Source organism: Vicugna pacos, chromosome 3 (genome assembly GCF_048564905.1).
Source record: "Vicugna pacos chromosome 3, VicPac4, whole genome shotgun sequence".
NCBI classification, from domain to species: domain Eukaryota; kingdom Metazoa; phylum Chordata; class Mammalia; order Artiodactyla; family Camelidae; genus Vicugna; species Vicugna pacos.
This window is the reverse complement of record NC_132989.1, coordinates 27,016,030-27,034,050: the sequence shown is the minus strand read 5'-3', so window position 1 is coordinate 27,034,050 and position 18,021 is coordinate 27,016,030. Positions and strand designations below refer to the sequence as shown.

Below are 18,021 nucleotides of genomic sequence, written 5' to 3'. Positions count from 1 at the left end.
AAGAAAATGTTCCCACAAATTATGTTTCTCTTCCTATTGAAAATATTCGTTTTATATTTTAAAGGCATTCTTTAGATTATTTTGCATCTTTGACTTAATTGTTCTTTGTGCCTATGACAATATACTATTTTAGGGAAAAAGTAATGAATTTAGTTAATGGCCAAAAAAAATAGTTCGCTGCTATTGGCGTTAGCATTAGAACGCTTTTGTTTTTGCATTTTGTGTTTTTGGCAAATAATTTCATTGTTCTTTGGCACGGTTCTTTTAACTGCTGTTTTGGAGTAAGAACTAAGCTAACTGCCACACAGATAAATGACTTGTGACCAGTGTCATTTGGATTTATGTTGATTATTGGAAATGTAATAATGGATTCTCTGTCATTAGCTCTGTGACCTTGGACAAGTCACTAACAACCTCATTTGCAAAATAAGACTGTTATTGCTTATGGAGGAGTATTTGAAACAACACATGAGAAAGTATGTAGTAAACTATATAGCATTTGGCTGGTTGTGAATTTTAAAGTTAGAATTAAGTACAACGTGGTCTTATTCAGTGTCATGTTTTTCAGTTTCAACTATCAGTTTTTTACGAACTTTGGAATATGTTTTATGTCAGTGCCTTTTCATACTTATGGGTTTAATTCCATTTTAGAAGTCATTAGGGGATTTATATATTTAAAAGACATATATGACAGGATTATATCTAGAATAAGCACTAGCTTTCAGTCTTTGAGTGAAATGGCTGGTCTGGATGATTAGGCATTTTAAGTAATGAGATAAGAAATTGTTGTATTTGTACAACTACCTGAATGGATCAGTTAATTCTATGTCATAATAAAATGAAGGTAACAGGTAGGAAGTTCTTCTAGATTAGGGCTTGGCAAACTATGCCTAAGGGGGCCTGCTACGTGTTTTTGTAAATAAAGTTTTATTGGAACAAAGCCCATTTACTTATATATATATATATAGTCTATGGCTACTTTTGGGGAACACTGGCAGAGCTGAGAAGTTGCAACAGAGAACAAACGATCTGCAAGCCTAAAGTATTTACAGTCTATCTGTTTAAGAAGTTTCCCTACTCTTTACTAGAAAATTGTGGTATGCAGAATCTCAGGCTCCTCTCCAGACCTCCTAAGTCAATATTTGCAGTTCAGTGTTTGATATACATGGTGAAGTTTGAAAACACTGTAGGTGAGACATTAGCTATATTGTTAAAATAAGTTGGATATTGCTGGTTTTTATTTAATAGACAGACCTTCCAGAACTTGATACACCAGAATCTGCCAGAACAATAGCTTTCATCTCTTGGCTTAGAGAACAGAGACCATTTTACCCAGTGCTTTATGTAATAAGGTAAGTTGACATTTTCATTTGCTCATAGTGAAACAATTTATTTGGCCTTGCAAGGACCTGTTTTGAGTCACAGATATGTGTGATCTATTACTTAAGTAAACCTTTTAGAAGAATACTGAAGAAAAAATTTTCCCAATAAATAGTACTAATAAATAGTACCAAATTATGCTTTATTTCCAGTATTAGTAAAATGTATGTCAAAAGCCTTGTGACAAATCCACTGTTTATTTTACTGTTACATTTTATCTAATGTATATAAATATTTTTGTTTTTTATTCATAAGGGATGAGAGTCCAATGAAAGCAAATTTCCTTCAATATATGGTAGAAGACAGAACTGAATCTGCATTATCATATTATGAATTCCTCTTGCATATACAACAGCAAGTGAATAAATGAACAAATGAAGATATTTGGCTTAATTATTTCTAAGGAAAGTCATGATAATGCAGAACACCTGAGAATATGTAATACTTTCCTTTTCTATTAAGTTTGTGGACTAATGTGATGATTATATGTTCTCACTGTGATTTCAACAAACTATAGCAAATAAAGGACCACAGCAGAGAATCAAACATGCAAGTCTGAAATACTGTATTTTTCAAATCAAAATATATCTGTAAATGATTGGATACTTTTTTCCTTTGCTGCCAATTATGTTTGAGTTGTTATGGAGTGAAATAAGACAATATTGCAGAGGCAAAGTACATTTTGTAAAATAAAGACTTCTGTGTTCCAAATGTATATTTCTCATTTTTTTCTGAATTTTTGGCTGCTACATTTAAAACCTCACAAGACTGAGTGTTCCAGGGAAATTACAAATCCATTGATAATGATCTTTTTAAAATAAATAAAATTCAGAAGTAAATAGTATGTAGAAAAACTAGAATCCATTCCCCACAGCTGTTTTTTAAGGAAGAAAAAGGATCATCATGTTAACTAAAGCTAGAGTAAACTAACTCTAGTCTCACTTGAGAAGAATATGAAGTAATACAGTCAAGCTTTAAAATCAGTATTTTCTATACTTGAAGAACAAAGTCACTGATTTGAAGTGAAAACTATAAGTGGTTTTCTGATTTGACTGCAGAAGACTTGGTTGGACACTATCTTATTCAGCAGTGAAAAGAATCTGAGCTGTCTTCATAAATATGGTGGAACTGGCAACGATAATAGGGAAAAGAGAAACTTTAATTATCTGGATCCTTTAAGTGGGTTTTATTTGGTATGTTTCTGCTCTGTGATGTATAATAAAAGCATTATATTGGTGAAGTGAAGATGAATGAAAGAAATTAAAGGTTTCTTAAGTGCTGTCTCAAATGCATTAATAACATTTTTCTAAGGAGTTTAATTGGAAGCTGGTCATAAGATATTTATTCTTGGATATTAAAACTTATTAAAGCATGAATGCTGCTGTTTGGTTTAGTGATTATTAAGATTACACAAATCCAATATATGGAAGTTATGAAAGAAACTTGATTTCTGAACCTGCTCAAGAGACTGCTTTTTTGATTCAGCCAGAGAAACATTATAGTCAGAACTGTTAAGTGAATTTTGTTTACAAATAGGTAAATTATACATCTGTATAAATATGAAGTGCTGTGATAGAATACCTTTAAAAGAGTTTGGCCCAGTTTCCACAGATTCATCTTGTCTTGTATGAACTTCTTAAAAGTTGTTCATGATTAATACTTGATGAAAAGACTTTTTTTCTTTGTTTTAATGGGTTAGAAAAATGTGTTTACAATCTTGATCTCATATGATCACCAATGAAATAGTAACTTTCAGGTTTACATCAATGTGAGCTGACTTTAACTGAATTGTTTTGGGATAGGGAAAAAACAGGTCCTTCCAGAGTATACACTACTGCTTGCCAGCTAGATCAGAATAATTGTGTTCTACAAAAATACTATGTCCCTTAAGCAGTGTTTAGGTTTATTTGCAGTATGCAAGTGGTACATTGAACTGGAAATTTTCTTGAAAGCTGCTTCATTTATTAGGAAGCAATTTTCAAATTGTAGCTAATTAGAGTACATTTATATTTTCCCCTCTTCTAAAGAACTGAGAGTCATTATTATGCACTGATGTTTCTTAAAGTAATTAAAATTCTGTTCATAATGTGAATTTTAAATGTTGATATTGTAGGTCCTTTTTTAATAGTAGTAAAGAATCTTCCAGATGGAAAAGTTTGTGATTTTTAGGGACAATAATCTTCCTCGTGCCTCACTTCATCCCTAAGTGGGTATGACTCTTGTTATTACAACATGTTTTGTTAGTCTGTTTCACAAATTTACTTTAAAAAATTATTTTAGATATTACATAACATGTGCAATCCAGAATAATTTTATAATAGCTAGGTCATAAAAAAAATAACTTTAGTAACAACTTACAATATTTGTTCTCCCAGTAGTGAGGGAATGAATGAACCTTTTGGCGATACTGATATTAAGCAATTATTTTTTGTAATATGGAATGTGTTTTTTAGTTTAGGTTTTTTTTCCTTTCTTGTTCTGTGTTTTTCAGTAGGGCACTACCTGCTATCCCATCTTGTATTACTTTTTAATGTAAAGCAACTAATATTTACACTATGCCATTTTTTTTTATTGTAGTTGTAAATTATGAAAGATCCTTGAATTTTATACGGATCTACAACTACTAATGTAACTGACAAGGGCAATCTTGGTATTTAAATCTGAGCATGGCAGTTCTATCATTAAAAGTACTCTATTTTTCTAATTTCTAGGATTTTTAAAATAACATTTCTGTAAGTCTGACACATTAATATTCACTCAAGCTGTACCATTTATTTTAGTTTGCATATATCTCATTGTTTTAATTTAATGTAATGTATTGAGTCTAATAGACTGTTTTACAATAATTAGAATAAAAGATTTATTTCTTCTAATCAAAGATGCATAACAACTATTATCTAGGGGACCACCAAATGTGATTTCAAGATTTTGTTAACTATTACAAATATAATCCTTATATAGAAATTTTAATTTTGTAAAGTAGTGTATAATATTGTAACATGAAGTTGTTTTCAGATTCAAGTATGTATTGATCTTCAATGTGCTGTGTGAAATCTTGCCTCTCTGAAACATTAGAGACAAGATTTGTCTTCCTTTTTACAGTTTGTAATTTTCAGTGTTTTATTCCTGTAAAAAAAAATCATTTGTAACCCATGCAAATAATCATTTGAATTGTGCTAACTTATCACTTTGGCTATTCAATAAAGTTAATTGAAAGAGCTTACGTGTTGTGATTATTTAAATTCATATGAATAACTAGGTAGTCACTGAGTACTGCTATGTTGTGCAACCTATTAAGTCAATGGAAAACTATCAATGAAGGTGCATTAAATCTAAGTTGGTGTCTGGGAGATCATAACCCTAATACTTATTTTCTCTTTTTTATTGAAGTATACCCCCAGGTCACAATGTTGTGTCAATAATCTGAATTCTTGATGTTCACTCTTTAAGAATAGCAAAGTTTAAAATTCTAGATCAAATGGGTTTTTACATCTTTATTTTTTTATTCTTGTTTAAGTGTGTTTAAGATACTACAGCATTGTCTTCTGGACCCTTTTGTACCTACCGTCAGTCTAATTGTTCATTTGAAGCTGATCTATTAGCTTTTAAGATTTTTCTTTTATCCTTTACAATCTGTAATTTTAATAGCCTTACTACTCTGAGTCTATTGTTTATCCTGCTTGTTTTTCAGAGTGCGCTTTAATCCAAAGATCCTTGTCTATCTTCAATTCTGGAAAATTGTTACTTTTTAAATCTTTATTTATTTTTAAAATGTAGGTATAATTGACATATAAAGCAATTTTCTTTAAAAATATTTGAATATTTGCTTCTCTGTCATTCCCTCTATTCTTTATATATGTATTTTTATTGAAGTATAGTTGATTTACAATGTGTTAGTTTCTGGTGTACAGCATAGAGATTCCATACACATATATATATACACACACAAACACACACATATACATATACATATATTCTTTTTCATGATAGGTCATTATAAGATATTGAGTGTAGTTTCCTGTGCTATACGGTAGGTCCTTGTTTATCTATTTTATATATAATAGTTTGTATCTTCTAGTCCGAAACTCCTAATTTAGCCCTCTCCCCACATTTCCCCTTTGGTAACCATAAGTTTGTTTTCTGTGTCTGAGTCTTTTTTTGTTTTGTAAGTTTATTTGTTTCATTTTTTTAGACTCCACATATAAGTGATATCATGTGATATTTGTCTTTCTTTGTCCGACTTACTTGGAATGCTATCTGTAGGTCCATCTGTGTTGCTGCAAATGGCATTATTTCATTCTTTTTATGGCTAGGTAGTATTCATATATATATATATGAATTCATATGTATATATATAAAACATACACACACACACACACACACACCATGTCTTCTTTATCCAATCATCTGTCAGTGGACACTTAGGTTGCTTCCGTGTCTTGGCTATTGTAAAGAGTGCTGTCGGTGGCGCAATATCATGTACACAGGAACACCGTGCGGAGAGAAGCGAAGCAGTTCTCTGTTTATTGATTCTTGTAAAAGGGTTTATATAGGACATGCATGATGCCTCACATACCATCTAAGTTATAACAATGTCAATAATCTTAAGCTATTTAGGTTCCCAGGTTCCTGCAGTAAGCACAGGATGTTACATGATCAAGGACAGATTGTTTTAAAGTTTGTCACAAAACTTCATTAAGTAGGCCATCTCTTATCCAGCTGGCTGTGCCTGTCTTAGGTTGTCCTCCTCTGAGGATCTTACCCGTCATTGGCTATCCAGCCGTCCATACTGGATACATTAAATAGGCCATCTCTTATCCAGCCAGCTACGTGACATTTCTCAAAGCTTGTTTATCAGTTCAGCCCATGGCTTATTCTCTAGAGCCTTCAGGCGGAGGCCTACAAGTGCTGCTATGAACATTGGGGTGTATATATCTTTCTGAATTAGAGTTTCTGCCAGATAAATGCATAGGAGTGGGATCCCTGGATCATATAGTAACTATTTTTAGTTTTTTAAGGAATCTCCATACTGTTTTCTGTAATGGCTCACCAAACTACATTCTCACCAACAGTGTAACAGGGTTACCTTTTCTCCACACCCTCCAGCATTTACCGTTTGTGGACTTTTTAACGATGGCCATTCTGACTGGTGTGAGGTGATACCTTATTGCAGTTTTGAGTCACATTTTTCTGATAATTAGCGGTATTGAGCATCTTTTTATGTGCCTACTGGCCATTTGTATGTCTTCATTGGAGACATGCCTGAGTCTTCTGCCCATGTTTTGATTGGATTGTTTATTTTTTTGTTATTGATTTGTATGAACTGTTCATATATTCTGGAAGTTAAGCCCTTGTCAGTCGCACTGTTTGCAAATATTTTTTCCCAATCCATAGGTTGTCTTTTCATTTCTTTTATGGTTTCCTTTGCTCTGCAAAAACTTACAAGTTTAATTAGGCCTCATTTGTTTACTTTTGCTTTTATGTCTAATGTCTGGGTAGACTGCCCAAGGAAAACATTGCTACAATTTAAGTCAGAATGTTTTGCTTATGGTCTCTTCTAGATTTATGGTGTCCTGTCTTATGTTTAAGTCTTTAAGCCATTTTGAGTTTATTTTTGTATATGGTGTGAGGGAGTGTTCTACATTGATTTACATGCAGCTGTCCAGGTTTCCCAACACCACCCCTCTATTTTTTTTTACCCTCAGATTTCCTTTTAGATGTATGTTTTCACTAATTACTCTTGTAACTATGTCTATATTTGAGTTAATCTCATTTATTGAATTTTATATTTGCATAACTAACTCTGGTTTTAATTTCTGCCTATTTTGGTCAATAATTTATTAATACTGTCCTATAAAATTCTGGAGTGAATTCCAATTCCAATTTTTAATTCATCTGGTAGAATTTAAATGTTGTATTTCTTCATGTTTGTTAGAATTTGGGTTTCTAGTCTCATCTGATTGAGAGGGTTGTTATTTTCATTTTAGCTCCTCTCTCTCTGTCCAAGCTTTCCCCCTCCCTGTCTATGGGTGTTTTAGTTGCATCTGCCCCAAACTAGGACTCATGGTGGTGTTTTAGGGCTCTTGTCCTGCAATAATTTGGGGATATCACCATTCTAGTCACCAACAGTGGGAAGTCTTGTCCTCTTGTCTGCCTGTCTATTTATTAAGCTAAAAAAGTCCAAGGCTATGTGTATCAACAACAAATGATATTTTTGAATATTTCTGGAGGGATGGCAGACCTCAAGCAGTGAGTTTGTCCTGTTCATCCTTTTGTCTCATGAGGAGCACTTTCAGTTCCTCTTACACACACAATGTGCTACCATTGCCTGCTTCTGGATCTGCAGCACAACAGGTACCTGACTAGCTCCATGTATCTGCTGAAATGTTTCTCTTGTTTTTGAGACCAGCTGTTTCTTTTCTTCCCTTTATATTTTAACTGTTATTGTTATTGCTATATGTAGTAGACAGGAGTAAGCATGAACTTACTGCCTAAATTTAACCCCAAAAACTGAATTCTAGTTTTATTACTTATAATTCAATCTGTTCATCTTTGTAGCTAGTTTATCAATAAAGTATTAATAATAGTCTACCTGCACAATGCTAGGATCAAATAAAAATTATACATAAAACTCACTGGAAATGCCAAGTTTTGACACTCTAAAAAAATTCTATTCAGGTAAATGTAATCTAGTGGTCTCAGTGCTAGGCTTGGGGCAAAGTGGTAAATTAAAAAAAAAATAGAGGTGGGCTTGCCTTGTGAAGTCTATAGTGAGGTGGACAGAATTTAACACAAGAATCATTAAATATGCACATTATTTATCAAAGAATCACATATATCACTGAGATGCACTAGGAAGTTTACTAATTATGGAAACCCCATGGGAAAATGGTTCCCCAGAAATAAGTAAGCATGTAATATGACATCTTGACACTTTAAATTCTTACCTGGCTACATCAGTCACCAAGAATCAGAATATTCATTTGGCTTCTACGTGCTACCTTGAATGAGAAAAAAATCTTGTTTACCCTGGGATTGTATTTAGTCTTGACTCATCAGAACTTTACCTCATATTCACATTTATTACTAGTATTTAATTATTTCAATTGGAGAATTGTTTTAAGCTACAGTCTGGGCCCTAGATGTAGGTCTGTACAGATATGGAGGGGAACCTTTTCTAACGCTTTAAAATTATTAACTAGGTCATGTCCCTGGGATTTAGCTTTCATCCAATCAAGGGGGAATGTTCAGTGCTCACACTTGAGCTCCTTATGGTGTTGAATCCAAAAGATAAGTTGTTTGTTTTTACATTTTTTTTCCAAAATCTTTTTCTGTCTGGGATGAGGTCAGGTGACTAACAGGTGAAAATAGTATTTATTACCATGAAAATAGTATTTATTGCCTTCTGCCCAAGTAGAGTTTCATCCACCTCCTGATTTTGAGCAGGCTTGCAGAGCAGGCTTCGTTGCAGGAGACATAACTAGGCTGCTTCACCCCCTTGCAGCCTTAAGTGTGAACTTACCATGGCGTCCTGCCAGCAAGGGTTGACGGGTGTTCCAATTCTGTCTTTCTTTTACTCATCCACTTAGTCATTACTGAGCGCCAGGGCTGCACTATGACTTTTATGGGCCCTAGGTGCTTTGCTTTCGTGGGATCCTTTCTCCATAAAAGCATACTTAAAATTGTATTTTTTATGACTGTGTTGTTATAAGGACGACTACAGTCCAGATTGGGTTCATCGTTATATAAAATTATTAGTACATTTTTCTTCTCATTTTAAATGAAATTCATATTAAAACATTTTCTTGGTTTCCAATCGTGGGCCCTCAACATGGCCTAATGGATAAGACGGCCCTGCTGAGCGCCCACAATAATCGACGAGTTGCAGCCCTGAACAAAACACAGTGCTTGTCTTCATTAAGATTACGTTTTATTTAGTGAGAAGCAGACAATAAAAGAAATACATTCAGCTTGCTAGTCAGTTATAAGCATTAAGGAGAAAAGGCATGTAAGAATAGGGAATCTGGCGGGGAGGGGGTAGCAAGTAGAATGGACAAGGAAGGCTTCACTAGGAAAATATTAAACAAAGACCTGAGGACCGCCTGGAACAAACCAGAAGCGCGGTTGAAGACCAGAAGTCAGAACCAAGAAAAAAATTACAAACTCAACAACCCCTAAAAAGCGTCGCTCTCGAAGTTACGTATTCCCAAGACTTACAAGCAAGGCTGCAGGGGGTTATTGGAAACCAGAGCCTGTCGCTGCAACCTCCATTTTGCTTCCTGGCACCAGCTTGAAAGTGTCTATGCCCCGCTCACATTCCTTTCCCAAGCATCAATCTGGGTGGCGATTTTCTTTACCTCCGAGTGAACAGCAGGTGAGCTTGGTGGCGGGGAAGAGGAAGAACTAGGGCCAGCCCAGGTGGGAAGAACTGGGGCACCTACTGATGCCCTCATTCAATATGGCGGCGCAAGACTCGCACTTGGTCGCGTCAGGCGGCGCGCGTGCTTAGTCCGCATCTCCGGACGTGCGCTCGGGAGGCGGGTCTACAGAGGCGGGGGACGCGCGCTCTGCGGCTGGGCCTGAAGGCCTCCGCGCAGCCGCCGCTGCCGCCGCCACGGTCACCATTCCTTGATTGCGGAGGGGAAGATGGAGCCGGTCGCCGTCGCTACCGACAGCGGGGACAGGCCGGGGGCCCCGGCGGTCTCAGGCCTGTCGGCTTCGCAGCGTCGGGCCGAGCTGCGGCGGAGAAAGCTGCTCATGAATTCTGAACAGCGCATCAATCGGATCATGGGCTTTCACAGGCCTGGGAGCAGCGCGGGTGAGAACCTCCGTTTCCCCAGTCTTCTGCCCATCCCTTTGAGTGTTCGAGATCATTCTTGTTTGTCTCCTCCACCCCGCTGACCTTTTCGACCAAGTCCTACTCTCTGACCTCCCGTCCGGCCCCGCCCCTTTGGTGAGGCCCCAAGTTCTCATTTCTAAACCCCAGGACATATCTAGTCTCTCTCAGTTTCCCAAGGGGTTCGCCCTGAGGTTGCCCCCATCTGCGCCACGTGCTGCGAAGCCTTCTCTCCTGAGACCGTCTGCCGTGGTGTCTTCTGCCAAGTTAGCGTGAGATGGCCCCTCCCCGGCCTCTCTTTAAGAACGCACATTTTATCCGTAGACTGCTGTCTATTGTGTACCTCGGGAAGATTGCCTTCTTTTCTTTATGTTCCAAATGCTTTTCCTTCCATTGCCTTCCCTATCGTCTATCTTCTTTTGCCTTTGCTATAACTCGGCCCACATGAGCTGCCTCCCTAGTCCTTCCCACGTGAATCAGGGACTCTTCTGGTCGTATCCTAGTGTCTGTGTTTGGTACCCTCAACACTCTCATCTACAGGCCTTATAAAACTGGTGGAAAAAAATTGCAGCGCCCATTCTTTATAGACCCAACAAGTGGGACATACCCATCTGAGGTCTTCTCCGTTACTGTGCTGAGATTGATGTGCGTGATGTCAGGAACTGCGTCTAACCCTGAAGAGAGTTCCTCATTTCTCCCCCAATAACATGTACAATGAATTTATTAAAACTTTTTCATGTCAGTATTATCGAACACTTAGTATGTGTTAAGTATGTGCCAAGTTTCTTTTGAGCATTGCCGTTAGTAATGATGGCTTTAAGTCACTGGTTGCAAGTTCCATGGATCTTTGTGATTTCTGTCTGTGGGACTTAAGATATATAGCTCTGAACTTTTAGACATTTCACAGGTTTGCGACTGAAAAATATCAAGAGAGGTAAGAGCACTATTTCAAATTGTAGAACAGTCGACCTATTTTCCCCTATGAGGATTAATAGCAGGATTTTTTTTCGTTCCTAAAACATTTATTTTCTTTCTCGAAGAACATTGTATATTTTTTCTTTTGCTTTGAAATTTTAATTTTATTTGGCATTAAAATTTTTTTCTTTGTTTTAAACCTAACAGCATCTAAAACTACTCAAGTGCCCGTCTATTGATGATGGCTCCTTGACTGCTGTAGAAAGATTACATAAACAGTAGCTGTAAGATATGCCACACCCTGTGCTTACAGGACTCTGGATTTAGACGTGTGATATTAAAATACAGATTTTTTAAAGCTTTACTAATTTAATATTTTTAACCAAATAAGCTAGAGCAGGCAATGCAGTCATACTTCTGAGATATATTATCCAAGAAAACTTGGTCTTTATAGCTTGGCTCCATCCCTCACTCTCTTTCCCAATTTGTCCAATAGCCTTATCTTTTACCCTCAAAGTTTGGATTATATCCTCTGAAGGAATACTCCCTTTGATGTTTGAATGCGTAGAGAAAGGAACTACTTTGTTTTATGAAGAATCAGTATTAATTTAGATTCAAAGGTTGCCAAGTTCTAGCTGTACCGGCATATTTTAAAATAATTAGAAAGGTGTTTGCCAGTATGTAATACATAAGGTTTCTAAATTTCTTTTCCTCAGAAGAAGAAAGCCAAACAAAATCAAAGCAGCAGGACAGTGATAAATTGAACTCCCTCACCATTCCTTCGGTTTCTAAGCGAGTAGTGCTGGGTGATTCGATCAGTGCAGGAGCAACTGACCAGCAGAGTGGTGTGCCAGAGGTAAAGGGGACTCAGCTGGGAGACAAATTGGACTCTTTCATTAAACCTTCTGAGTGCAGTAATGATATAAGCCTTGAGCTCCGGCAGCGGAACAGAGGGGACCTGACAGCAGATACCGCCCAGAGGGGTTCTCGCCATGGCCTAGAACAGTACCTCTCCAGATTTGAAGAAGCAATGAAGCTAAGGAAACAGCTGATTAGTGAGAAACCCAATCAAGAGGATGGAAATACAACAGAAGAATTTGACTCTTTTCGAATCTTTAGATTGGTGGGATGTGCTCTTCTTGCCTTTGGAGTCAGAGCTTTTGTTTGCAAATACTTGGTAAGAGACGTAGTGGAAAGTACACACTGGTTGTAGTAATGAGTACTTTCAATCCATAGGATTCATTGCCAATATTAACGTAATACTTACCATATTCACATGGCTGTTTGAAGATGTGTTATAAACTGCTCTTCACCTTGGGTATAGAATGAGGTGTTCTGCTTAAACACAGAGCCTGATAATTGCTAAAATCTTTTTACATACTAAGTCCAGTTTTAAGTACTTTACCTATATTCATTTAACCTCATCCTTATGAACCAGGTATCATTTGAATTTGTGTTTTTTAGATGAGGGAATGACTCAGGTTAAATCATTTGCCCAGAGTCACACAGCTAAGTGACAGCTGAGATTAAACCCAGGCAGTTTCTTTCCAAAACCAAAGGGTAAAGTACCTGCAGATACCATATATTAATTATCATTTTTCAAATAATTTGAAACATTAAAATGCAGTTCCTATGAACATGATGTAATTTTTCTGTGGTTTGAAGGCATTCAACTTTTTACAATGTTGTTAATACTGTCATAATAGCCAATGGCTGTTCAATGAACATTAGGACTTACTGGTCCTTTTGTTTTAGTATGTGGAAGAAAGAAGAAAAGTATAACTCATAGTTCAGTGTCTTGTTCTTTGAGGTATTTCCATTCAGTAGACATTTTAAGAATATGAACCGAGTCCTAGGTACATAAGTAAATTTTCCAGATAATTAAGGTTTATGTTATCAAGCAAAAAAGTTTTAAAAATATCTACTTTTATGCCAGTTTTTCCTTAAAGAGAATCTGTTTAACAGATTTGATCTTTTTTCCCCTGATAGTACATTGTCATCATAGCTTTTAGCATTTAGTGAGATGTATAGCTGCTACTTTTATCTAAAAGGCTTTGTACTTTCATGCTTTTAAAGTTACATCCTGTTTTTGTGCCTCGTTTAGTGTGAAGTTTTTTGTCTTTTGGGTTAGTTTTTTTTTTTTACTGTCAAATTTTTCAACTATTTCTCACTGCTCTCACTATTCTTCCACCTAGCAATGTTTGTTCCTTCACTCCCTTTGTAATATTTTAAGTTTAGAAATAAATTAAGTATTATTTTGATCCTTTTTTCTGTTTTATTGTGTGGGAAGTGAAATAACCAAGCCATTTTATTTATAATAAGAATAGCTTGTCATTTGAGGGCCAGAGATGAGTTAATTTCTTGTCCTAAAGTGTGAGGAGTATATAGCGTCTGTTATGAGTACTGAGCCTTTTAGGTGTGCTTTCAAACTGTCAGGTAATTACCTCTATATGAGGGAGGTGTTACTGCATGATGTGTCATACATTAGTCACCTAGGACACTTTAGGTTATTTAAAAGATAAGTTTTTAAGAGAGAAGACATTTCTGGGGACGTTAAAAGAATGTGACTTGAGAAACATTTTATGGTCAGATCAAATCCTTTTATTTTCTTCACCTTTTGCTGAAACAAGACTGCTTTAAGCCACTAAAATTGAATATTTTATTAGTTTTTTTGCTTGGAATTTTATAGCTGCTGTTAGTTTGATTTATTGTTATTTGAATGATTATGCTGGAAATACGTAACTTTATCTTCTGTCTTCACAGTCCATATTTGCTCCATTTCTTACTTTACAACTTGCGTACATGGGACTATACAAATATTTCCCCAAGGTAAATAAAATTTTTTTCTAAATTATGGTGATATATTTAATTGATTAATGACTAGATGATTTTAAGAACTTAAAAAAAATTATTTATATTTGTGGTCTGAATCAGTGCTAGTTAAAGGGTGATTGGCTCACCAGTGCCAGTCTTCATACTGTTTGTTTCTGTATGTAATGAGTTAAATTCAGAAAGTAATTAGAGACTTTTATAGCAATTTGACATTGCCATAACATTTGAATATTTTTTATACATATGTATATATTTTAATATCATGGGTTATTTTTGACTTGCGTCTAACTTTATTTAGTCTTTTTTTTGTTTGTTTTTGGGGGAGATAATTAAGTTCATTTATATGTGTGTGTGTGTATTTTTTTTTTTAATGGAGATACTGAGGATTGAACCCAGGCCCTCATGCATGCTAAGCATACTCTTCACCACTGAGTTATACCCTCCACCCTTTATTTAAAAGAATGTTGGTCCACTGTGAATTGGGAGGAAGCTTCGTGAAAGAATTTGAATGGTACTTGTGTAAGAAAGTGTTAAATTTAATTATTTAGTAAATTTAGTAAAAGATTTGTTTACAATGAGGGAAGTTAATTTAAAAATGTTTAGTCATCTTACTGTGCTCCTTACTAGATACTTAATAATAGTGTACTTTATCTTTAATGCCAAGGGCCTGATGTTTCCAAGAAACAAATGGCCATACTTACAGAACAGAATCCTGGGGAGCATCAGTGTTTTCCTGGTCTGCTTGACTACAGTTGTATTGTACAGTTTTATGGGTCTTGGCTTGGCTGGTATACAAGATACCTTACTTGTGTAGCGTTACTTAGTTGAGTTTTGTATGAGATTGTTGCCAAAAAATGGCTACTTGGCTGTTTGTTTAGTTGTTTGTAATGCACTGATAGACCTCACGTGTGTGTTGAATGGATTTGAAACATTTTTGAGAAGTCAGGTAAGTCCAGTACACAAAGTAAAGGAGTGAAGAAAGAAATGTAGTTTCAATTTTTAATTAAAACATTTTTTATGATATAGATGTATATTTATTGATCCCTCCCAAAAATGTAATATTAATTAAACCATTTGTTTAGAAATTTACAGTTGAAACATTGATTTTAGTTTTGCAATAGGAAAAGTTTGGAAACAACCTAAATGTCTACTAATAAGTGTCTAGTTAAAAAAATTACAGCATATCTATTCAGAATGATGAAGCTCTCCATGAAATGATAATGGTAAGCTCACCAAGAAATATTAAGATAAAAATCAAAATACAGAATAGGATATATAGTATACTCCTTTTTTGTAAAAAGGAGGAAAATAATATGTATTTGATTTTGCTTACATATGTATAAAGCTCTGGAAGAATATTACATGAAATTATTAGCAGTGGTTATTTGTGACAGAGTGTGTATGGGTTACTAGGTAAATGGGGGAGAGAAAAGTAAGGGAGATTTGTGTATAATTTTCCTTTTACAAAACATTTTGTTTTAGCAAGTTTAAAACACAGAAAAGTTGAAAGCGTTGTGCAGTGAACACCCTAGTACTTACTACCTAGATTCTGTAATTAACATTTTATTATATTTATCATGTATATGTCCAATTTTCTGTCCATTTTCAATGCATCTTTTTCTCTTCATGCATTTCAAAGTATGTTGTAGATGAAGATACCAGTTTATTTTACCTCTCCACATTTCAGCTTGCATATCAACTACAATTCAATGTTTATGATTCTACTTCATTTTTTGAGATAAAATTTTTATACAGTGAAATGCTTAAGTCTTCAGTATACCATTTAATGAGTTTAGACAACCTGTGAAAACCAGATCCTTTCAAGGTTTAGAACATTAACTGCCAGGAAGTTCCATCATGCCCTTTTCCAGGGAGCACCAGCCCCTACAGCCTGAAGGTTTTTGATTTTCTTTTCCCCACCATAGATTGGTTTTGGTTGTTTTAGTACATATTATAAATGAAATTGTTCCTGTACTGACTTCTTTGTACAAGGCTTCTTTCATTCTGCATAATATTTTTGAGATTCACCCATATTGTTGAATGTGTCAGTAGTTTATTCTGTCTCTTTCTGTCTCTCTCTCTCTTTTTTTGCTGAGTAATATTCCACTGGGTGAATATATCCATTTATTTATCTAATCTATTGATGGACACCTGGGTTGTTTCCAATTTTTGGCTAACATGACTAAAGCAGATAAGAACTTTCTTGTATGAGTTTTTTTGTGGACGTAGGCTTTGATTTCTTTTGGCTAACTATAGCTTTTTCTGTTAGAAATTTTTTTGGCCCATTTGATTGGATTTGGTGATACCAAATTAATAAATGAAAATTTAGCCTTGAATCTCTTAAGAAATGTGGCCCAAAATTATATTAGGAAATAAATGTTTAGTGGTATCCTGTTGCATCTGTAATCAAGTGTGAATTCCTTTGGATGGCAATTAGGGCTCTACAGAATGTTCCTTTGATTCTGTTACAAATAACTCACTGTCCTCCAGTACACCTATCACTCTCCTGACTTTTGTTGTCATCAGACTTAACCTTAGAATAGATTTCTCCTCTCCCTTCTGCCCATCTAAATCTTGCTTACTGTTGAAAGCCTGTTTTTAATTTCATTTCCTCCTGAAATCCTTCCCTGTGCTTTATTCATTCACAAAATCCTGAAGTAATTTCCATTTCCTTTGAACCACTATGGCACCTATTATCCATGTCATTTATTTAGCGGTTTATGTCCTGTTGAGTATTGCTTCTCCTGTTTTTGTCTGGTGCTGTGTATATATCTTAAATAATTATTTATGTCTTCCCTCTAAGATAAGATCTTTTAAAAAAACTTTTGATAGCAAGAATTGTGTCTTTTCCATTGCCTAACAGTTTTCTGCTTTACATATTACATGCTCAGTGTTTGTTAATATATTATTGGTCGATATTTTAAAACTTCATTAACAGTTTTAAAATCAGTTAGGCAAAAATAGCGGCAGCAACGTTTTTATAGCGTTTAAGTAGTCTTCCGAAAGCTGCAAGATTTATTTAAGTCTTTCTCTGTACAGGGTGAAAAGAAGATAAAGACAACAGTACTAACAGCTGCACTTCTGTTATCTGGAATTCCTGCCGAAGTGATAAATCGGTCAATGGATACGTATAGCAAAATGGGCGAAGTTTTCACAGATCTCTGTGTCTACTTTTTCACTTTTATCTTTTGTCATGAACTGCTTGATTATTGGGGCTCCGAAGTACCATGAAGCCTGCAGAACTCACAAGGAGAAACTTACAAAAAAAATAATTTCTCTTCTATGTTGCAATGTCTCTAAAGGAGGCATATTGGTTTACACCTTCATGTAATTCTTTTACTTTTGAGGGTTGTAAAAGCACTTGATTAAGAATGGAATGGCAGGTTCCCTGATTTAAAATGGTTGAGTTTGTATTAATACTGATGTGAAGAATAGAGTCCCAATGTCAGTAATTGATTTTTCTTGTTTAATTAGAGTTCCTAGTCTACACCTTTCCCTAACTTCTCACATTTGTAATTCTTTGGGGAGCTAACCTAGTGCTTTTGGGAGAACAGGTGAACATGGTCTCAGCCAGTCCCAAGGACTGCACTTGTATTTGTATTGTCTGTCCTGGGAAGTGGAGCCATCTCAAAAATAAAATGAAAGAAACTGAATTGTCTAATGTTAAGTCTGCACATTTTAAACTTACAAGGGCTGAATAAGGTAGACAATTTTATAATTTCTTGTTGAGCCAGTATCTTAATTTTCACTCCAGCACAAATATTTAATGGAAGAAATGGCTAAGATTCGTACATATGAAATTAAAAGTTATTTTTGAAATCTTTATTTAATTTTAATTTATCAAAATTTTTATTACCAAACTCAGAATTGGCAATTTTTGCTTTTGAGTTTTTAGTTTTCAGAAGTATGTTTTTTAAGGAAACTACAATATAATGGTTAGATATAAAAATGGGATTTGAAGAATTGACTGCAGTATGCAACCTAATATATATATATATATATGCTTTTAACTAACTTGGTAACACTGTAATATTTGGAAAGTTTTTCTTCTTACAAGA

The 18,021-nt window shown here is 35.2% G+C and overlaps 2 protein-coding genes across 2 annotated transcripts in view; both read left to right on the top strand.

Moving 5' to 3' along the window:
- The window catches only part of SEC24A (SEC24 homolog A, COPII coat complex component), a 62,215-nt gene extending 57,612 nt beyond the window's left edge, over positions 1–4,603 (top strand). Inside the window, exons 22-23 of the mRNA XM_006212800.4 lie at positions 1,249–1,352; positions 1,636–4,603. Coding sequence (XP_006212862.2) covers positions 1,249–1,352; positions 1,636–1,750 — 219 coding nt within the window. The 3' untranslated portion in view covers positions 1,751–4,603. The remainder of the gene's footprint in view (positions 1–1,248; positions 1,353–1,635) is intronic.
- Positions 4,604–9,903: 5,300 nt separating this feature from the next.
- CAMLG (calcium modulating ligand) lies at positions 9,904–17,616 on the top strand. The gene is made up of 4 exons (XM_006212799.3): positions 9,904–10,198; positions 11,848–12,308; positions 13,895–13,960; positions 17,003–17,616. The coding sequence occupies exons 1-4, from the start codon at positions 10,027–10,029 to the stop codon at positions 17,192–17,194; spliced, it is 891 nt and encodes a 296-aa protein (XP_006212861.2). The 5' UTR covers positions 9,904–10,026; the 3' UTR covers positions 17,195–17,616.
- The last annotated feature ends 405 nt before the right edge of the window (positions 17,617–18,021 follow it).